Source organism: Gopherus evgoodei, unplaced genomic scaffold (genome assembly GCF_007399415.2).
Source record: "Gopherus evgoodei ecotype Sinaloan lineage unplaced genomic scaffold, rGopEvg1_v1.p scaffold_37_arrow_ctg1, whole genome shotgun sequence".
NCBI classification, from domain to species: Eukaryota; Metazoa; Chordata; order Testudines; family Testudinidae; genus Gopherus; species Gopherus evgoodei.
In genome coordinates, this window is record NW_022060049.1 from 115101 (window position 1) to 137725 (window position 22625).

General features: G+C 55.0%; 1 protein-coding gene across 15 annotated transcripts in view; it reads left to right on the top strand.

The window, feature by feature from the left end:
- The window catches only part of PNPLA6 (patatin like phospholipase domain containing 6), a 72573-nt gene that overhangs the window by 27747 nt on the left and 22201 nt on the right, over positions 1 to 22625 (top strand). For 14 of the 15 annotated variants that reach the window (XM_030545513.1, XM_030545499.1, XM_030545501.1 and 11 more), the window contains 10 exons: positions 79 to 159; positions 1180 to 1330; positions 1690 to 1773; positions 2256 to 2362; positions 2834 to 3025; positions 3711 to 3788; positions 5655 to 5860; positions 6268 to 6399; positions 7487 to 7610; positions 8684 to 8797. In XM_030545513.1, the coding sequence (XP_030401373.1) occupies positions 79 to 159; positions 1180 to 1330; positions 1690 to 1773; positions 2256 to 2362; positions 2834 to 3025; positions 3711 to 3788; positions 5655 to 5860; positions 6268 to 6399; positions 7487 to 7610; positions 8684 to 8797 (1269 nt within the window). The remainder of the gene's footprint in view (positions 1 to 78; positions 160 to 1179; positions 1331 to 1689; positions 1774 to 2255; positions 2363 to 2833; positions 3026 to 3710; positions 3789 to 5654; positions 5861 to 6267; positions 6400 to 7486; positions 7611 to 8683; positions 8798 to 22625) is intronic. The other variant, XM_030545505.1, reaches the window with a different exon arrangement.

The following is a 22625-nucleotide window of genomic DNA, read 5'->3' on the forward strand; positions in this document are numbered from 1 at the left end:
GCCTCTGTCCCACATGCTGATGCCCTCCCCTCCCCCACATCATGCCCCCCACGCTCAGACTCTCCCCTTCCCTTCCAGATCATCATGGTGCGTCTGCAGCGAGTCACCTTCCTGGCCCTGCACAACTACCTGGGGCTGACCAATGAACTCTTCAGCCACGTGAGTGATGGGCCCTGCCCTGGAGATCCTCCCATGGGAGTGATGCGTCCTGCTTCCTGCACCAGAACCTTCGTCCTTCCCATCTCCGGTTCCTCCTGCCCATGGCAGTTAGGGCCAGACTTGGGCCAGTGTCTAAACCCTTGTCCCACTAGCGGGGCTGGAGGCTGGCACCCAGCTGGGGAGGGGACAGAAAGAGCTAGAACCCCCCCTCCCCCCCCCCCGAGCAAAGTCCCTGTGTCTGCAAGGGGTGGATCCTGGTGCAGCAGGGATGGAGCAGGGCTTGGCAGGGTGCCCCCTGCTAACTAACTCACAGCGAGAGGCCTTAACACTCGGCCTGGTGGCTCTGGAGAAGTGGAGAATTCTCTGCCCAAGCAGTCCCTCCCCCCGGCACAGCCCTGCTCTGCCCTCAGACTTGGCTGCTGGAGCAGCGTTCCCTGCCTTGCTGGGTGGAGCACCTGGCTCAGGGTGGGCCAAGGCCTCTGGGAACAGCCAGGTCCGTCCTCTGATGCCAGAGGAACCAGACCAACTTTGAGATGGGTCACTGGGCCGGCACTGTGACCCCCTGCGCCCCAGCTGCCAGGGAGTCAGCACCCCGAGAGCAAGCTTTGCGGGGCCGTTGTGTGGTGGCAGCACTTGGCGCTCTGGGCTCTGCACTCTCCTTGTCTACAGTGGCACATCTGGCCCCTCCCACATTCTGTGGCTCGGTGGACCCAGGTCTCCCCCACACAAGCCATGTGGCTGCTGGCATGGAGCATGTTCCCCCCTGGGCCATCAGCCAAGTGAGGGGAGCCAAGCCGTCTCTGTGCCCACCCCCATCCCTTTCCTGCCCACTCTCCCTCAGCTCTGCTTTTGGGGGGGGGGCAGGACTCACTGAGGGAGGTGTTGCCCCCTGCATGATGGGGGAGGTCCAACAAGATGCTCTGAATGGCCCCTACTGGTCTTGAGTGGTGGGTGTGGCTGGTCCCCAGGCTGGCACTGCCTAGCCTTGCCTGGTGCTGATGCCAGCTGTGTCTGTGGCAGGAGATGCAGCCGCTGCGACTCTTCCCCCAGCCCAACCATGCCTCGCGCACCAGCCCTGTCAGACACAACAAGCGTGTCATCAGCATCTCCTCCATTGATGACCATAAGGAGAGCTCTGGGAGGCAGCCAGATGCCAGCGCCAAGGACCTGGGTAAGGGTTGCCCTGGCTCAGGAAGGGGAACGCAGCAGCTGTGCTCCCCCTCAGAGCAAGTGGACTGGACAGGGGTGGAAGAAGTCATGGGTGCCGAAGGGCTCAGTACGGGGTGCTGTGCTGCAGGGAGCGGGGTGGAAGCTTGTTAGGGGGCACACTGTGCTGCCTGTCCCTGGCACTCCCCTTGCATGGAACTGGTCCACACCGTCCATATGCCACAACAGCTATGGAGTGACTCTTGGCACCAATCCTGCCCCTGGAGGTGGCCTGGCTGCAGGGTCTGACCCAGGGCAGGGGAGACTCTGGACTCCTTGTGCTCGCTGTGCCAGAGTAATGGGATGTGTGTGTCACCCTCACAGCTGATCAGCTCAAGCTGGGGTCCCTGGAGCCCTCTTCAGTGCCACTGCTGAGCCGCTGCATCTCCATGCCAGTTGATATCTCAGGTGAGTGGAACTCCCCCAGGATGGGGCCAGGTGTGGGATGGGATCCTGGGGCAGCAGGCGATGGTGGGGAAACTCCTGGCACCCGCCTTGCCCCGCTGCAGGGTGGGGTTGCTGCCTGGCCAATGGGAATGGTGGTTGCTTCCCCAATTGAGCTGGGGAGGAGTTAGACTGCAGGAAGGAGACTCGGGGCACTCTGGGGTTTGGAACCAACTGGGGAGAGCCCAGAGGCCACAGGTGCCAAGGGACCAGGGGCAGGCGGAGGGTAAGAGACGTGCCTCCAGGACATGGGCATCCTAGGGAATGGTAGTGAAGCAAGGTTGAGGGGGAAGTGCTGGGCTAAGCTGGACTCTTGTTGACAAAGGCACTGAGCAGCCTGGCCTGGACAGAGACCTCTGTATTGCTGGCTTTGCTGGGCAACCGGTGGGGAGGGGTGGCATCCTGGCACTGCGGTGAGCGCTGCCCCCGGCTTCTCTCCTGCACAGGCCTCCAGAAGGGTCCCCGCTCAGACTTCGACATGGCCTATGAGCGTGGCAGGATCTCAGTGTCGCTGCAGGAGGAGAGCACCGGCACCATGGCCTCTTTCTCCCAGGTAGGTCCCCTGCACACAGCTCTCCGACTGGGCCAGTGCTGGATGCCCTCCATCCTGCTGCTGAGCTGGGGCTGCTCTCTCCAAAGGCACAAGGTTCCCAGTGGGGTCTAGTGTGGGGCAGAGGCTCCTCACAAAGGGGTGTGCAGGCGCACTGCCCGCTGTGGGGTGGGGCCGGCCTGTGCTCTGTCACACGCCCTTGTCCAGGACAGCGCAGAGCCGGCTGTCAGGCAGCAGGTTGGCAATTCTGTGGCTAGCAGAAACGGCCTGGGTGTGCCCGCATAGAAGCATGGGGGTTTGGCAGCTGGGCACAGAGTAGGAGGGGCAGGAGGGGGGCTGAAGCAGGGTTGGCAGGTGGCAAAGGCCCAGACAGAACTGAGTCACTGCAAGGGATGGGGAGGTGCCCTCTGGGGTGTGGGCAGTGGCCGGGGGCAGAGCCAGAGTCTGTGGCAGTGTCCACCCCCGTCTCTGCAGTCTGTCTCCCAGGAGCCCAAGGAGCGCAGGTCAGTGACGGTGGAGGAGCAGTCCCCCGGTACTTATCACTACAACTACTGCGAGGACGACTCGGCAGGCGGTGCCTGCCCCTTTGGGCCTTACCAGGGCCGCCAGACCAGCGCCATCTTCGAGGCTGCCAAGCGGGAGCTGGTGAAGCTTATGAAGATTGAGGTGAAGGGGCAGTGAGGGGCACAGCCATGGGGGGCAGGGCAGGTTGGACTCCCAGGATGTGATCAGCGCAGGGCGGTTCCCTGGGGTCTGCCTGGGAGATGAGAGGACAGGGCTGGGCAGTTCCCCGTGGGCTGTGCCTGGGGGATTGTGGGGGAAGGGGCCGGGTGAGTCCCCGGGCTGTGCCTGCGAGCTCCAGCTGCCCTTAGGGAGTCTGGGGTTATTCTGGCTCTGGAGGCCATGCCTGGGAGACTCCTCATGCCGTAGGTTCTCCCTCCTCCAGAGCCACAGGTCAGCCAGGCTGTGGCTAGTCCTGCTCTGGGCTGCACAGCTGCTGCCTCCCAGCTTGGCCCTGGTCAGCTCCTGTGCACAGGCTCTGCGGAAGAGCTGGGCTGGAGTATCTGGTTCCTGGATTCTCGGCCCTAGGGGGAGTGGGTGGCCCAGGATGGGATGGACACTGGGCTCCCAGGTGGGTAGGGCTGAGCTGCCCTGTCTGTGCTGGGAGGGGCTGGCCAATCCGTCAGGCCAGGGCAGGAAGGGCTGGAGGGGAGGCCCCAGCATGGAGGGTAACTCAGTGCAGTCCCAGTTGGTGCAGCAGGGCTCAGCACTGCTATGGCCCTGCCTGCAAGCCCCTCCGCCCCCATTGCTGGGTGCTCTGCCTGGTCCCTCACCGCTGCTCTCCCCACAGGACCCCTCCCTTCTCAACAACCGGGTGCTGCTGCACCACGCCAAGGCTGGGACAGTCATCGCCCGCCAGGGGGACCAGGTGGGTGCCAGAGGGGTGCTAGTGCCCAGCAGCCACGGGGCAACACTGGTAGCAGGTGCTCTGAGCTGGTGCTGCCACTGTCTCTCTGAGGCCTGGTCCCCACTGCCCTGCGGCAGCCCCAGTGTGGAGTGGACAGGACGTGCTGCCTGCTGGGGTGGGGGCACCTCACCGACTCTGCACTGGTGCTGATGGCTGTGTGAGGACCAGGGCAATGGGGCTGCCAAGCTTCCTGGAGTGGCTCATGAAGGTGTGTGCCAACCTCAGGGCAGACTGTACAAACCAGGGCACAAACTCCAAACTGGCGATGTGCTCTGTAAAGATTTCACCACGTAACATGCATGAACTCCTAAAGCACCATAACAGCCTTACCGTGAAGTCACAGACAGTGCCCTGGGGCACCTGGGTCTAGCTTGCCATCCAGGCAAACTGGCCTTTGTGACAGATGGGCCCTTACACCAAGAACTACAGCAACGTTCAGGTTACTCCCTGACCCAGCGGACTAGTCACTTATCCCCGGTCAATTGTGCAGTAACTCCTCACTTAACACTGTAGTTATGTTCCTGAAAAATGCAACTTTAAGTAAAACAATGTTAAACTAATCCAATTTTCCCATCAGATTTAATGTAAATGTGGGGGGTTAGGTTCCAAGGAAATGTTCTGGGGGCAGACAAAAGGCATTATATACTGTACTGTGGTGGAGAGGTGCCCTTGGCTTACCCCTGGGGCTCAGGGCTGGGGGTGCGGGAGGGTGCTCAGTGTGGGGTCTGGGAGGGAGTTAGGGGTGTGAGAGGGTGCTCGGGGTGGGGTGCGGGGTCTGGGAAGGAGTTAGGGTGCAGGAGGGTGCTCAGGGTGGGGTGCGGGGTCTAGGAGGGAGTTAGGGTGCGAGAGGGTGCTCGGGGTGGGGTGCAGGGTCTGGGAGGGAGTTGGTGTGGGAGGGTGTTCAGGGTGGGGTGTGGGGTCTGGGAGGGAGTTAGGGTGCTCAGGGTGGGGTGCGGGGTCTGGGAGGAAGTTAGGGTGCAGGAGGGTGCTTGGGGTGGGGTCTGGGAGGGTGCTCAGGGTGGGGTGCAGGGTCTGGGAGGGAGTTAGGGTGCAGGAGGGTGCTCGGGGTGGGGGCGGGGTCTGGGAGGGTGCTCAGGGTGGGGTGCAGAGTCTGGGAGGGAGTTAGGTTGTGGGAGGATGCTCAAGGTGGGGGTGTGGGAGGAGGCTCAGGGCTGGGGCAGGCAGGAGGTACAGAGCACTTACCTGACGGAGCTCCTGTTTGGTGCAGGGGGTGTGCAGGTGGCTCTGCGCAGCGTGGCCGGAGGACTCAGGAGGAGCAGGGGCAGCCGCGCAGCCAGCGGCTGGAGAGAAGCGGTGCTTTTCCCTTCAAAGTGCCACTTCTCTCCAGCCAGCTTTGAAGCCTTCTTTGCAGCTCCTAACAAATGGATCCAAGGGCTGCTGCCCCCAAGTGCCCTGCCCCAAGCACCCCACCCCTTCCCTCGGCACCTTGTTAGCCCATTGCAGCGCCCTCGCCAGGGGGCAGATGAGACTTCTTCCCAGTGCTGCATGGCTGTTGGGCAGGTGGGACAGCAGGCCCCCACCCCGCACTGAGCCAGGTGCATATCCAGGGTGCTGGGAGTTAGGACTAGGGAATATGGGGAGGGGTTGGTTCCCATGGAGTTGGGTGGAATTTTATGTTGGGCTGTGGCTCTGCTGACGTTAATGGGGTGCTCCTGAGAGTTCAGGCTCAGCCGGAGCTGTAGGCTGTCCCTCAGGTCTCCCTGGCAGCCTGTCTGTGGGTGCGCACCTTGGGGGCAGGCCTGCCCCTCCCCCTGGCTCTAGGGCTGACATTCCTCTCTATCCTCCGCCCCACTCCCCCTCCAACAGGACGTCAGCCTTCACTTTGTGCTGTGGGGCTGCCTGCATGTCTACCAGCGCATGATCGACAAGGCGGAGGATGTGTGCCTCTTCCTGACGCAGCCCGGCGAGATGGTTGGCCAGCTGGCTGTGCTGACCGGGGAGCCTCTTATCTTCACCATCAAGGCCAACCGTGACTGCACCTTCCTCAGGATCTCCAAGTCGGACTTCTACGAGTTGGTGTCCCCCTTTCTCTTATCCTGTGGGCAGGCTCTGCCCACCTCGCACCCCACTTCCATCTAGACTGGTGGCCCTGCCCTGGGCCAGTGCCTTCTAGAGGGGAAAGGCACCGTATCCCATTCCCTATCCCCATAAACCAACCAATCCCCTGCCCTGGGGCTGGATGGGAGCTGCCGCTCCCTAGAGGGGAAAGGCCCCATATCCCAGTCCTCCAATCGTGCACTTGTTGCACGGGCCTGAATTCTCCTGCGCTGAGCTGTGATGTGTCCTGGTGCCATGTTTTCTTGGCTGGCTCTGTTCCAGAGGAAGTGGGGTGACTCAGGGATGGGGTGGCTGCAGTCAGCAGCACACTGGCAGCAACAGGGCCACCTGTGCGCTGACGAGCTGCCTGCTCTCTCCCCAGGATCATGCGGGAACAGCCCAGTGTGGTGCTGAGTGTCGCCCATACTGTGGCCGCACGCATGTCCCCATTCGTGCGCCAGATGGACTTTGCCATCGACTGGATGGCAGTGGAGGCCGGACGGGCCTTGTACAGGTGAGTGAGGCCCGTGCTGCGGGGCTGCTGGAAGACCCTGGCTGGGGAACCCCAGCTTCTCCGCCAAGCCCAGGGTACAGCTGGGACCAACTCTCCCTGCTGTGTTTAACTCCTTCTGTGCCAGGGTAATGGGCACCCGTGTTACTTTCAGCCTTGTCCATGCCCTTCCTGCAGCATAAATGACTCAGGCATCCCAGAGCTCTGGGCGGGTGTTGTCCAGGCCAGCAGCCATGCTGTTTCCAGAGGGGCCAGGTGAGAACTGCCCAGGTGCCTGTGACCCCTCCATGGGACTCAGGTTTTCACTTGGACTGACCTGACTTCAACCCCTTCCTGCTGCAGGTGTCGGATTGAGAGCAGCCCGGGTGCTCTGGGGATGGGGGCGTCCCAGCCCAGGGCAGGTGCCAGCTGGGGCTGTCAGACTCACTGCTCGTTGCATGTGCTCTCCCAGCCCAGGTGCTAGAAGGTGCTCTCCCTGGGGCAGACACTGGCTCAGCTGGCCGACTCACCACTCTCCTAGCCCAGATGGTAGAGGGCGCTGTCCCTGAGGCAGACACTGGCTCAGCTGGCCGACTCACCACTCTCCTAGCCCAGGTGGTAGAGGGCGCTCTCCCTGAGGCAGACACTGGCTCAGCTGGCCTACTCACCACTCTCCTAGCCCAGATGGTAGAGGGCGCTGTCCCTGAGGCAGACACTGGCTCAGCTGGCCGACTCACCACTCTCCTAGCCCAGGTGGTAGAGGGCGCTCTCCCTGAGGCAGACACTGGCTCAGCTGGCCGACTCACCACTCTCCTAGCCCAGATGGTAGAGGGCGCTGTCCCTGAGGCAGACACTGGCTCAGCTGGCCGACTCACCACTCTCCTAGCCCAGATGGTAGAGGGCGCTCTCCCTGAGGCAGACACTGGCTCAGCTGGCCGACTCACCACTCTCCTAGCCCAGATGGTAGAGGGCGCTCTTCCTGGGGCAGACACTGGCTCAGCTGGCTGGCTCACTGCAGGCGCTCTCCCAGCCCGGTCTGTAGGAGGTGCTGTCCCTGGGGCAGACATCGGCTCAGTTGGCTGACTCACCGCTCACTGCATGTGCTCTCCAGGCAGGGTGACAAGTCAGACTGCACCTACATTGTGCTGAATGGACGCCTGCGCTCTGTCATCCAGAAAGGCAATGGCAAGAAGGAGCTGGTTGGGGAGTACGGTCGTGGTGACCTCATTGGAGTGGTGAGCTTCCTCCCAGGGCATTGCTTGGGTGGGGGTGTCCGCTCCTGACCAGACCCTATCACTGCTCTGTGCTCTCCCACCAAGGGGATGGGGTCAGTCTCTGCAGACACTACTGGGGTGGTAGGTGGGCCCCACTAGCAGGGTGGGATGGATAGGTGGGTCCCTCTTAGGCTTGTTTGGTGATGAGCAGCTGAAAGTCATGGGTGCTCAGGTCAGGCTGCTCCAAGGGTGCAGCCAGGGGGTACAGTGTCCATTCCCTGCTTCCAGACCCTCCTGGTTTGGGTGCTGGGCAAATCATCACCTTCTGCTGCTAGTAAGTGGCACTCCACCTCCAGCCAGCGACTGTCCCTTATGCTCTCACACTGCTGGCTGCTCCTGGGACATGGCTTGGCCTAGTATTGGAGAATGGCAGAGGAGTCTCCTGGCTGAACTGCGGAGGGTGAGGCTGGGCATCAAGACTCCTGAGTTCTCTTCCCAGCTTGGGAAGGGCTAGTGCAGGGTGGCCAACCTGAGTCCAAGAAGGAGCCAGAATTTACCAATGTGCGTTGCCAAAGAGCCACAGGAATATGTCAGCAGCCCTGCATCAGTCCCCTACTCCCGCTCCCAGTGCCTCCCGCACATCAGCAGCCCTGCCCATCAGCACCTCCCCCTTCCTCCCCCCACCTCCCAATTAGCTGTTTCATGACATGCAGGAGGCTCTGGGAGGGGGGGGAGGGAGGAGCAAGGGCATGGCAGGCTCAGGGGGAGGGGGTGGGAAGGGGTGGAGTTGGGGCAGTGCCTGTGGCAGAGCCAGGAGTTGAGCAGTGAGCACCCTCTGGCACACTGGAATGTAGCTCCAGCCCCAGAGTTGTTGCCTATACAAGGAGATACATATTAACTTCTGAAGAGCTGCATGTGGCTCCAGAGCCACAGTTTGGCCACCCCTGGGCTTGTGGGTTAGAACAGAAAGCCAGGATGCCTGGGTTCTGTACCTCTCCAGGTGCCTCTCCCTGTGATGCCAGGCAGCCCTTGGGCTGAGAGGGCAAAAGACTCCCTTCCCCGGTCTCTAATGTGGCCTTTGTGCTCTTATCTAGGTGGAAGCCCTGACCCGGCAGCCCCGAGCCACCACTGTCCATGCTGTGAGAGACACAGAGCTGGCCAAACTGCCCGAGGGCACCCTGAACAACATTAAGCGCAGATACCCCCAGGTACTAGGGCAGGGTGGGTGCCATCTCTCCCTGCAGGAAACAGCCCATCCCAGTCCCTCAGCTGCCACGCTGTGGGTGGTGCTCTTGAAGCAAGGGCAGGCTGGGGTAGGGGCAAGCTGTGGTGAAGCAAGAGCTCTGTCCTCTTGGGGAGAAAAATGTTTAAGAGCTAGGCCTGAGAATCACACCACCGCCAGGAGGAGGCAGGTCTACGTGACTGGGGACTGCCCTACTAAGAAGAACAGACAGTCCTGTCACCAGAACTGATCCGGAACACAGAGGGGTGTGCTGTCTGCCAGGAGCTAAGATTCGGGATGTGGACCTGAGGTTGAAAATGATCCTAATGGGAAGCAGGAAAGAATCCACTGATTGTCCCTCATGTGGGAACAAATGACACTAGATTCTCTGTGCCAGGCGGGGGAAGATGCTTAAGGAAATGGAGGCTCCGGGGATCTTCAGTGGGATTCTGCCCTCTCTAGAGGAGAAGAGTGAAGGCGAGACAAGATTAAGATGATCAATAGATGGCTCAGGCAGTGGTGCTATGAGGAGGGCTTTGGGATGTTTGACCACTGGGAGGCATTCACGAACAGAGGACTGTTCTCATGGGATGGACCAAAACCTGAGCAGGGACAGAAATAGCCTTTTGGGATGGAGTTGGTGCAACTGATTAAAAGAGCTTTAAACTAGGAACTCGCAGGAGATGGTTAAGAGATGCTCATGTAATCTCCATGCCTGATTCTAATATTGACCTGGAGGAAAATCAAGAAAGAGAGGACACAGCAATGGAGAAGGGACCAGCCATGGGTAGGCAAATGGACATTAAGAGGAAGGACAGTGCTGATACCAGTCAGGAAGGCGATACTGGAAGCAGAATGACTGTACCCAACTGAGTGAGGAATGTGGGTGAAACCAAGCAGCAGCAGTTAAGATGCCTGTATACCAAGGCAAGGAGGCTGGGTAACAAAATGGAGGAACTAGAGCAACTGATGCAGGAAGTGAAACCAAACACTGTAGGGATAACAGAAACCTGGTAGAATAGGCATGTGTCAGGGTTCCCTCCCCACTCTGAACTCTGGGATACAGATGTGGGGACCCCCATGAGAAAACCCCTAAGCTTATTTCTACCAGTTTAGGTTTAAAACTTCCCCAAGGCACAAATTCCTTCCTTGCCCTTGGTATCGCTGCCACCACCAAGTGATTTTAAACAAACATTCAGGGAGGGCCACTTGGAGCCCTACCTCCCCCAAAATATCCCCCTCAAACCCCTACACCCCCATTCCTGGGGAGGCTTGAGAATAATATCCTAACCAATTGGTTACAAAGTGACCACTGATCAACCCCCCTGGGTCTTTGTGTTTCAGTGTCCTAATCAGGTTTTTAAAAGAAGCTTATTTAAAAAAAAAGATAAAAGAATCATCTCTGTGAAATCAGGGTGGAAGATAATTTTACAGGGTAACAAAAAGATTCAAAACACAGAGGATTTCCCCTCTAGGCAAAACTTTAAATTTACAAAAACAGGGATAAACCTCCCTCTTAGCACAGGGAAAATTCACAAGCTAAAACAAAATATAATCTAATGCATTTCCTTGCTATTACTTACTATTTCTGTAATATTAGATGCTTCCTTCAGATATGGCTTAGGGAGATGTATTTTCCCTGCCCTGGTTCCTCACTGACCTGGAGAGAACAAAGGAACACAAAACAAAAACCTTTCCCCACAGATTTGAAAGTATCTTCTCCCTTTATTGGTCCTTTTGGTCAGGTGCCAACCAGGTTGTCTGAGCTTCTTAATCCTTTACAGGTAAAGGAGGGATTTTATGCTACCCTTAGCTGTATGTTTATGACAGCATGAATGGAGAACAAGGATTGACGGGTATGTGCTGTTCAGGAAAGACCGAAACAAAGGCAAAAGTGGAGGAGTAGCATTGTTAGTGATGAGGCAGACGGTAAAGAAATTAGAAGTGATGGAATGGATAAGACAGAGACTGTTTGGGCCAAAATCATTCTGGGGAAGAAGCTACCAGAGAGTCCCCTGGGACAGTGCTTGGGATGTGCTACAGACCCCCAGGATCTGATCTGCATAAAGACCTCTTCAATGTTTTTAATGAAATAAATACTACTGGGAATTGTATGATTATGGGAGACTTTAAATTCCCGGAGATAGATTGGAGGACAAGTGCTACTAATAACAGCAGGGCCCAGGTTTTCCTGGATGTGATAGCTGACAGATTTCTTCACCAAACAGTCACTGAACCTACACGAGGCGATGTCATTTTAGATTTGATATTGGTGAGCAGTGAAGTCCTTGTAGAAGAGCTGGTTGCAGGAGACAACCTTGGTTTGAGTGATCATGAGCTAATTCAGTTTAAGCTACATGGAAAGATAAACAAAAATTGATCCACATCGAGGGGTCTTGATTTCAAAAGGACAAACTTTTTAACAGTGAAGGGAATTAGTTAGGGACATGGGCTGGACTGAAGAACCCAAGGATCTGAATGTGGAGGAGGCCTGGAATTACTTCGTCAAAGTTCAGAAGCTCTCTGAAGCCTGCATCCCAGGCAAGGGGAACAATTTTGTCAGGAAGGGTTGCAGACCACACTGGATGAACAAGCATCTCAAACAGATGATTAAGAGAAAGCAGAAAGCCTATAAGGAATAGATGATGGGAAGGATCAGCGAGGAAAGCGACCTCTGAGGGGTCAGAAAGTGTAGGGGAGAAGTGAGAACTGCGGAAAGCCAAGCACAATTGGACCTTGCAAAGGAAATTAAAACCAACATTAAAGGTTCTTTAGGCATATAAATAAAAAGAAAACAAGGAAAGAAGAAGTGGAACTGCTAAGCACCGTGGATGGGGTGGAGATTAAAGATTATCTGGACATGGCCCTGGCCCTGGCCCAACCCCAACTCCTAAATGAATACTTTGCCTCAGATTTTAATAAGAGTAATGAGGAGCTTAGGGGTAGCAGCAGAGTGGATAATGGGAATGAATATATGGAAGTAGAAATTACCACATCCGAGGTGGAATTCAAACTCAAAGTTTAAAGGGGGAGTGGGGAGGCAGATAATCTCCATCCAAGAATATTAAAGGAACTGGTACATGGCAACTGCAGGTCTAATAGCAAGGATTTTTAATGAATCTGTAAGCTCTGGGATCGTGTATATGATTGGAGAATTGCTAATATGGTTCCTATTTTTAAGAAAGGAAAAAAAGCGATCCAGCAAACTGCAGGCCTGTTAGTTTGACCTCAATTGTATGCAAGGTCGTGGAACAAATTTTGAAAGAGAAAGTAGTTAAGGACATAGAGATTAATGATAATTGGGATAAAATAGAAAATGGTTTTACAAAAGGTAGCTGTTGCCAGACCAATCTGATCTCCTTCTGTGAAATAACTGCTTTTCTTAGACAAAGGAATTGCAGTAGATCTAATTTACCTGCATTTCAATAAGGAATTTGATGCAGTTCCGCATAGGAAATTATTTGTTAAAATGAGAATTGAAAGGTGGATGAGGAACTGGTTAAAGGGGAGACTACAACCGATCACATTGAAAGGTGAACGGTCAGGCTGGAGGGAGGTTACAATGGAGTTCCTCAGGGATCTGTCTTGGGACCAATCTTGTTTAATATTTTTATTACTTACCTTGGCACAAAAAGTGAGAGTGTGCTAATAAAACTTGCGGATGATGCAAAGTTGGGAGAGATTGCTAATACAAAGCAGGAATGGAATATCACACAAGAAGAGCTGGATTACCTTGAAAGCAGGAGTAATAGAAGTGGGATGAAATTTAATAGTGCAATGTGCAAGCTCATGCACTTAGTGATTAACAACAAGAATTTTTGCTATAAAATGGGGACGTATTAGTTGGAAGTGACAGAGGAGGAGAAAGACCTGGGTGTATTGGTTGATCACCAGATGACTATGAGCCATCAGTGTTATGTGGCCATGAAAAAGGCTAATGCGGTCCTAGGATGCATCAGATGTGGTATTTCAGTAGCGACAGGGATGTGTTAGTACTATTATACAAGGCACTGGTGAGACCTCACCTGGAATACTCCATGCAGTTCTGGTCTCCCATGTTTAAGAAGGATTACTTCAAACTGGTATGGGTGCAGAGAACGGCGACTAGGATGATCAGAAGAATGGAAAACCTGCCTTCTGAGAGGAGACTCAAAGAGCTTGGCTTGTTCAACCTAACCACGTGAAGGCTGAAGGGAGATCTGATTGCTCTCTATGAATACATTTGAGGGATAAATATTGGGGAGGGGGAGGAGTTATTTAAGTTAAGGGCCAATATGGACACAAGAATAAATGGATATAAACTGCCCATCAGTAAGTTTAGGCTTGAAATTAGATGAAGGTTTCTAACCATCAGAGGAGTGAAGTTCTGGAGCAGCCTCCTAAGGGGAGCAGCGAGGACAAAAAACTGTCTTCAAGACTAAGCTTGAGAAGTTTCTGGAGGGGATGCGATGATGGGACTGCAGTGGCATGTAGTCCATCTGAAACTGCTAGCAGCAAATATCCCCAATGGCTGGAGATGGGACACTAGATGGGGAGGGCTCTGAGTTACTACAGAGAATTCTTTCCCAAGTCTCTGGCTGCTGGGTCTTGCCCACATGCGCAGGGTCTAACTGATCACCAGATTTGGGATTGGGAAGCAAGTTTCTCCTGGGTCAGATTGGCACAGACCCTGTGGGGTTTTTGCCTTCCTCTGCAGCATGTGGCACGGGTCACTTGCAGGTTTAAACTAGTGTAAATGGTGGATTCTCTGTAACTTGAAGTCTGTAAATCAGGGTCTGAGGACTTCAGTAACTCAGCCAGAGGTTTGGGGTCTTTTACAGGAGTGGGTGGGTGAGATTCTGTGGCCTGCAATGTGCAAGAGGTCAGATTAGATGATCATGATGGTCCCTTCTGGTCTTAAAGGCTAAGGGTACGTCTACAGTATGAAATTAATTTGAACTTATTCTATTCAAATTTTTGGAAGCGATTTTATACATTTGGTCTTGTGTCCCCCCACTAAAGCGCATGAATTCAGCAGAGTGCATCCACAGTACCAAGGCTAGCATCTAATGTCAGAGTGGTGCACTGTGGGAAGCTATCACACAGTTCCCGCAGTCCCTGCCGCCCATTGGAATTCTGGGTTAAGCTCCCAGTACATGATGGGGCAAAAACATTCTCGCAGGTGTTTCTGGGTGTGTGTCGTCACTCACTCCTCCCTCCGTGAAAGCTATAGCAGATGCCATACTGCCAGCAGCCTATGAATCCACCTCGCATGTCCTCTCGTCTTTCTATCTACTCTTTTATCTAACCATTTCCTGCCTTTTTTGGCCACTGTGAACTGAGCAGCACAGCTTCCGCCACAAACTCTGCTCTCCCGCTTTTGCATCGCTAGCTAATTTCTCCATGTTCTTCTTTGAGTGATTGCTCATATCCATTCCAGTTAGGTGTGCGCACTGCGCATGCACGCTCGTCGGAAAACTTTTACCCTAGCAACCCCGGTGGGTCGGCAGGGTCACCTCCTAGAGTGGCGCCACCATGGCATCGGATATATACCCCTGCTGACCCGACCACTCCTCAGTTCCTTCTTACTGCCCATGTCGGGCGTTGGAACAGTGGAGCGCGGCTTAGCTGTCCTCCACTTCCCTAGCTTCTCCTTGTTCATTCGATATCTTGTGTACATAGTTGACTTAGTCTATAGTGTAATTAGTTTTATAGTTATTAGATAGATAGTATACATAGTTTAGCAGGGTTTGGGCATTAGCCCTTCCCCGCACCCGGTGCCGGGGCCCATGCCTGGTTCACCGGGGTTCAAACCCTGCTTGGCCTGTAAAAAGCCGATGCCCACGAGCGATCCCGACGACTCTTGCCTAAAGTGTCTCGGGGAATCGCACATCTCAGATAAGTGCCGCATTTGTAAGGCTTTTAAGCTGTGGACAAAAAAGGAGAGGGACTTTCGCTTGAAGACTCTCCTTATGGAGGCAGCCCTGAACCCTCCGTCCTCGGCACCAAGCGCTGACAGCGCTCCTCCGGCACCGGACCGCACCGGCTCCGCCAAGACACCTCGGCACCGGCCTTCTCTGGCACAGGGACCTGATCGGAGGCCCTTCGCTTCCTCCACGCCTTCGATGCAGACTCGCCCTCGTTTGGACCGCCCGGCACCTACTCCTGCTGTGGCACCAATGACTGTGGTACCGTCGACTTCAGTCCCGAGAGGGCCATCGAGTCCAGTCCTTCAGAGCTCCCCGCTGAGGCCTGTGGTTGAGCTTACAGTCCCTTCCACACCGGAGACATTCTCCTCAGCCAGGGACCTTATAGCGATGACTGAGTCTGCCCTGCCTCAACCCCTGGCACTGCCGGTGCGGGTACTACATTCCAGAGGCAAGCCAGCCGCTATGAGACCTCCTTCACTGAAATCAGCAAGCCGGCACCAATCTTGATCCAGGTCTTGGCACCGCTTGCGGTCTCATGGACGGTCCTGGTCTAGACGCCGCTCGCAGTCCCGACACCGCTCACCTAGGCAGTACTGGTCGTACTCGCTGCACAGATCCACTTCTCCTCCTGCCCAGTACTCTCGGTACCGCTCCGGTTCTAGGCACCGCTCCCGGCACCGAGACTCTTGCAGCCGGTCCCGCCGCAGACCTTCGAGATCCAGGTCAACCTCCTGGCACCACGCTGGTTGCAGGTCCCGGTCTCGTTCTCGGCACCGATATGACTCCCGGTACCGATCCCCGGCACCGAGGAGATCTCCAGCGACGAGAGCAAAGGACTCATACCAGGCTCGCTTGGCTCCTCACTAGCCGTCCCGACATCCGTCCGTGTCTTCTCAGGCGGATAGTGCATACGCCCCAGACACCAACATGCCTGCTGCATTATTCCATGAGCCTCGGCCTCAAGATCATGGGCCGCAACAGTGGGGTTTCTGGACACCTTGGGCGTGCCATCAGGCCCAAGGCTCTCACCCAGGTCCATCGCGCTTGGCCACCTCAGAACACCGGGTGCAGGAAGCCACGATCACCCACCCTCCTCCCCCTCCTCCTATGGAGGAAGGGTTGACCCAGCCTCAGGACTTCCAGCTCCCCAGGGAGACAGAGACAATCCACCAGGAGGAGCCATCGTCAGACTTGCTTGTTCCAGGTCTCTCCTCTTCATCCTCCCCTGACGAGGCTGTAGCTGGAACCTCGTCTGTTGGCCCTCCACCAATCAACCTCAGGGCCCACCAAGACCTCCTCAGACACGTTGCACAAAATATGAACTTGCAGGCCGAGGAGGTCCCGGAGGTACAGGACCCAGTGGCGGACATTTTGTCATCAGATGCTCCCACTAGAGTGGCTCTTCCCTTCATTAGGACCATACAGGCCAATGCCATTACCATCTGGCAGTCCCCGGCCACTGTCCCACCCGCTGCGCAAGGTGTAGAGCGTAAATACATGGTGCCCTCCAAGGGCTATGAATATCTCTATGTCCACCCTCCTCCTTGCTCCCTCGTTGTCCAGTCGGTTAACGAGAGGGAGCGCCATGGCCAGCAGGCTCCAGCCCCTAAATCAAAGGACGCGAGACGCATGGACTTGCTAGGGCGCAAAGTCTATTCCGCAGGGGCACTCCAACTCCGTGTGTCCAATCAGCAAGCCCTCCTTAGCCGCTATAGTTATACCACCTGGGCGGCAGCGGACAAATTTAAGGAGTTGCTTCCGCAGGACGCACGACAGGAGTTCTCGGTGATCCTTGATGAAGGAAAGAAGGTGGCAAGAACTTCCCTCCAGGCTTCCCTGGACGCGGCGGACTCAGCTGCCAGGACTCTGGCCTCTGGCGTGACTATGCGTCGTATCTCGTGGCTGCAGGTCTCCGGCCTCCCCTCGGAGCTGCAACACACTATTCAGGATCTTCCCTTTTGAGGGCTAAGGGCTGTTCTCGAATAAAACTGACCCTAGGCTGCAGAGCCTAAAAGACAACAGGGTCATTATGCACTTGTTAGGCATGCACACGCCAGTGACTCAGCGCAGGCCCTTCCGGCCCCAACCGCACCGCCCTTACCCTCAGCCCCAGTAGAGGCAAGACTTCACCAGATGATGAGGCAGAACCGGTCGCCGAAGGCAATCGGGCAACCAAGGGGGCCAAAACCAAGGCTCCTCCAAGCCTTTCTGAGGGCCAAAACCTTCCTTTTGAAGGTGCGCCCAAGGGTGTTGTACCAGTTTCTTTAAAGGATCCGTCCCCTCCTTTCTCCAACCGTCTTTCCTTTTTCCTCCTTGCGTGGTCCCAGCTAACGTCAGATCGCTAGGTCTTATGCACGCTGGAATTTGGATACCACCTCCAATTTATTTCAACCCCCTCTTCCACCCTCCTCCCTTGTCCCTCTTCAGGGACCCCTCTCACGAGCAACTCCTCCTCCAGGAGGTGCAAACGCTCCTCGCCAAAGGAGCCATAGAGGAGGTACTGGAGCACGAATGGGGCAAGGGGTTTTATTCCTGCTACTTCCTAATCTGCAAGGCAAAGGGAGGTCTCAGACCTATCCTCAATCTGCGGGAACTCAACAGATACATGATAAAGTTATAGTTGAAGTTCCGTATGGTATCCCTGGGGACCATTATCCATCCCTGGATCCTGGAGACTGGTATGCCGCCCTTGACATGCAAGATGCTTACTTCCACATAGCCATCTTCCCACCTCACAGGACGTTCCTCTGGTTCATGGCTGACCGCCAACATTTTCAGTTCGCGGTCCTCCCGTTCGGCCTCTCTCTACAACCCCAAGAGTATTCACCAAGTGTATGGCTGTAGTCGCCGCCGACCTCCGCCGCAGTCGGATACACGTGTTTCCGTATCTAGATGACTGGCTCATCTGCGGGACCTCTGAGGTGCGAGTCCTCCATCACATCCGCATTGCCAAGGACCTTTTCCTACATCTAGGCTAATGATCAATGCGGAAAAATCGACTCTGATCCCCACTCAGAGGATAGAATTTATTAGCGCCACCCTGGATTCCAATCTTGCCAGAGCCTGTCTACCACTGCCACGGTTCCAGACTATGGTAGCCATCATCCAGAGTCTGCGAGCAGCGCCGTTGACTTCGGACACACTTACCTCACTCTCCTGGGCCACATGGCGGCCTGTACATTCGTAACAAAATATGCCAGACTGCGCCTCCAACCCCTCCAGTTGTGGCTCAACTCACAATACTAACCAGCCAGGGATGCTATGGACATGGTCGTCACCATTCCCCTGACCATCCTAGACTCCTTAGAGTGGTGGCTGGATCCCTCCATGGTGTGTGCAGGGCTCCTGTTCCATCCGCCCCAGCCCTCGGCATCCCTGACAACGGATGCATTATCCCTGGGTTGGGGGGATCACCTCGGGCACCTACGCACCCAGGGCCTTTGGTCATCTCAAGAGCTGACCCTGCACATCAACGTCCGGGAGCTGAGAGCGGTCCGCCTCACTTGCCAGACGTTCCAACAGCACTTACAGGACCATTGTGTGTCAGTATTCACCGACAACACAACGGCCATGCACTATATAAACAAGGAAGGCGGCACGAGGTCTTCAACCCTGTGTCAAGAGGCCTTACGACTCTGGGACTTTTGCATAGCCCACTCTATACACCTCATCGTGTCCTTTCTCCTGGGAGTTCGGAACACACTGGCGGATCGCCTCAGCAGATCCTTCCTTTCCCACGAATGGTCACTTCGCCCGGACATTACTCTTTCGCTCTTCCGGAGGTGGCGGTTTCCCCGGATAGACCTCTTCGCGTCCTGCGGGAACAGGAAATGCCAGATGTTCTGCTCCTTTCAAGGCCTCTCACCGGGTTCAGTGGCGGACGCCTTCCTTATACCATGGACGACGCACCAGCTCTACGCCTTTCCACCATTTCCGCTCATCCACAGGGTCCTACTGAAAGTACACAGGGACAAAGCCCGCTTAATCATGATAGCTCCCGCGTGGCCTCGGCAACACTGGTACACCATGTTGCTAGACCTATCCATAGCCCACCCTGTCCCCCTACATCTTCACTTGGACCTGATCGCTCAGGACCACGGCAAACTGCGTCACCCGGACCTTCAGTCCCTCCACCTCTCGGCATGGCTCCTGAGTGGCTGACCCAGTCTGAGCTGTGTTGCTCTGCCCCAGTGCAACAGGTGCTCCTGGGTAGCAGGAAGCCTTCCACTAGAGCGACATATTTGGCCAAGTGGAAGCGTTCCACGTGCTGGTGCATGAAGCAGAACTTCCTTCCCACCGAGGTCTCCATCCCTAACATCTTGGATTACCTCTGGTCTCTCAAACAACAGGGCCTAGCGGTATCATCTTTGAGGGTCCATTTGGCGGCCATCTCTACCTTCCACCCAGGAGAGAATGGCCTCTCGGTATTCTCTCACCCAATGGTGTCTAGATTCCTTAAGGGCCTAGAGCGCCTCTACCCCCAGGTGCGCTGCCCCACCCCAACATGGGACCTTAACCTGGTTCTTGCCAGACTCATGTCCACCCCATTCGAGCCGTTAGCAACTTGCTCCCTTCTCTCTCTCTCATGGAAAACCACTTTCCTGGTGGCCATCACATCAGCGAGACGAGTCTCTGAGCTTCGGGCCTTCATGGTAGGTCCCCCCATATACTGTATTCCACAGGGACAAGGTGCAGTTGCGACCACATCCGGCCTTTCTCCCCAAAGTGGTATCGGCCTTCCATGTTAACCAGGAGATCTTCCTACCTGTCTTCTTCCCAAAGCCACATTTGTCTCGCAGGGAGCAGCAGCTACACTCCCTAGACATCCATAGAGTGCTTGCTTTTTATATCGAGCGAACAAAACCATTTCGCAGAACCCCCCAACTCTTTGTTGCGGTGGCTGAGCGTATCAAGGGCCTACCCGTTTCCTCACAGCGGATTTCCTCCTGGGTGACGTCATGCATCCGCACGTGTTACGACTTGGCTCATGTTCCATCGAGCCACGTGACTGTGCACGTTATCAGGGCTCAGGCCTCATCGGCTGCTTTCCTCGCTCACGTACCCATTCATGAGATTTGTCGCACAGCTGCCTGGTCCTCGGTCCGTACCTTCGCCTCCCACTATGCCCTGGTTCAGCAGTCTAGGAATGACGCAGCCTTCGGCTCCGCAGTATTACACTCTGCGACATCTCGCTCCGACCCCACCGCCTAGGTAAGGCTTGGGAATTGCCTAACTGGAATGGATATGAGCAATCACTCAAAGAAGAAAAGACGGTTACTCACCTTTGTAACTGTTGTTCTTCGAGATTTGTTGCTCATATCCATTCCACACTCGCCCTCCTTCCCCACTGTCGGAGTAGCCGGCAAGAAGGAACTGAGGAGCGGTCGGGTCAGCAGGGGTATATATGCGGCGCCACTCCAGGGGGCAACCCTGCCGACCCACCGGGGCTGCTAGGGTAAAAATCTTCTGATGAGTGTGCATGCGCAGCACGCACACCTAACTGGAATGGATGTGAGCAACACATCTCGAAGAACAATAGTTACAAAGGTGAGTAACTGTCTTTTGTCTGTCCTGGGCTCTCATGGAAGCTATAGAAGACAACCATTTACCAACTTTTATTGGCCATCTTGAACTGAACAGCTCTCCTACATTTTGCGCCCTTTTTCCAGGATTACCCATGCAGGTGCCATAGTGCGGCAAGCATGGAGCCCTCTCAGATCTCCGCTGCAGTTTTGACCCTTGTAAATACCTCGCACATTATCCAGCAATATGTGCAGTACCTGCAAAACCAGGCGAGGAAGCGATGACAGCAAGATTACTATACTGATGAGGACATGGATACAGACATTCCTAGAAGCATGGCATGTGGTGATTGGGAGATCATGGTGGCGTTGAGCCAGGTTCATGCTGTGGAACGCTGATTCTGGGCCTGGGAAACAAGCACAGACTAGTGGAACCGCATAGTGTTGCAGGTCTGGGATGATTCCCAGTGGCTGTGAAACTTTCGTATGCATGGGGCCACTTTCCTGGAACTTCGTGACTTGCGGTCCCCTGCCCTGAAGTGCAAAGACACCAAAATGAGAGCAGCCCTCACAGTTGAGAAGCGAGTGGCCATAGCACTATGGACGCTTGCAACGCCTGACAGCTACCGATCAATTGGAAATCAGTTTGGAGTGGGCAAATCTACTGTGGGGGCTGCTGTGCTGCAAATAGCCAATGCAATCATTGACCAGCTGCTATCAAGGGTAGTGAGTTTGGAAAATGTGCAGACCACTGTGGATGGCTTTAATGTGCTGGGGTTCCCTAACTGCAGCAGGGTGATAGGGACATTCGTTCCATCTGTCCTGGCCCCGGCACACCGGGGCAGCCAGTATGTAAACCACAAGGGGTACTTTTCCATGGTGCAGCAAGCACTGGTGGATCACAAGGGACGTTTCACTGACATCAACGTGGGTGGCCGGTAAAGGTGCATGATGCTCGCATCTTCAGGAACTTTGGTCTGTTTGAACAGCTGCAGAAGGGACTTACTTCTCAGACCAGAAAATTACTGTTGGGGATGTTGAAATGCCTATAGTTCTCCTCAAGGACCTAGCCTACCCCTTACTGCCATGGCTCATGAAGCCATACACAGGCACCCTGGACAGTAATAAGGAGCAGTTCAACTATAGGTCTGAGCAAGTGCAGAATGGTGGTAGAATGTGCTTTTTGGACATTTGAAAGCGCGCTGGTGCAGTTTACTGACTCGGTTAGATCTCAGCACAACCAATATTCAATTGTAATTGCTGCTTGTTGTGTGCTCCACAATATCTGTGAGTGTAAGGGGGAGAGATTTATGGCGGGGTGGGAGGTTGAGGCAACTCACCTGGTAGCCAATTTCACATAGCCAGACAACAGGGTGATTAGAAGAGCACCGCAGGGCGTGCTGCACATCAGAGAAGCTTTGAAAGCTAGTTTCATGATTGGCTGGGGTACAGTGTGACGGCTGTGTTTGTTTCTCTTGAAGTTACCCATCCCATATATATAAAGGAAATAAAGTCACAATTGTTTAAAAACCCTTCTTTATTATTTGTTGCACAACACATTGAGAGAAATCAGAAGGTAGACCAGAGGAAGGGGGTGGGTATTGTGTTACGGGGGTGGAGGAGGAGGGAAGGACAAGTCCAGAAACCAAATCAAAATTTGCATATGCCAACTTTCTGCTGCTTGGGCAATCCTCTGGGGTTGTGTGTGGGTCCCCGTAGCCCCCCACCCCATGTGTTCTTGGGCGTCTGGATGAGGAGGCTATGGAACTTAGGGAGGAGGAAGGGCAGTTATACAGGGACTGCAGCGGCAGTCTGTGGTCTTGCTGCCTTTCCCACATTAGATCCACCATACAGCGGAGCATGTCAATTTGCTCCCCCATGAGCTTGACCACAGCGTCCTGCCTGCTCTCATCGTGCGTGTCTCTCCTCTCTTCATGTTCCTGTAATGCTTTACAGGACTCTGCAGTTGGTTGCCTCCGTGCATTCAGCTGGGCCCTGTCAGTGCAGGAGGACTGCATGAGCTCAGCGAACATGTCCTCCCGAGTTCATTTTTTCCGCCTTCTAATCTGGACCAGTCTCTGGGACAGAGTAGATAGGGGCCACGTTGAAACATTTGCACCTGCAGGAGGAGAAAAAGGGAGGTAGTATTTTAAAATACATTTCAAAGAACAAAGGGGACACTCTTTCTCACTGAAACAGGCAATTCATAATATGTTCTTTCTGTACAAGTTAGCATTTTGCCTCTTATACTGAAGTGCCTGCCACTTTGGTGTGAGTAAGCCATCACACATGGGCAACAGAATTCATCTTGCAGGCAGCCCAGGTTCTGCTGCTTCCACATTCATTTCAGTGCTTTCAAACTGCTGGGCCCCTTTCCCATAGT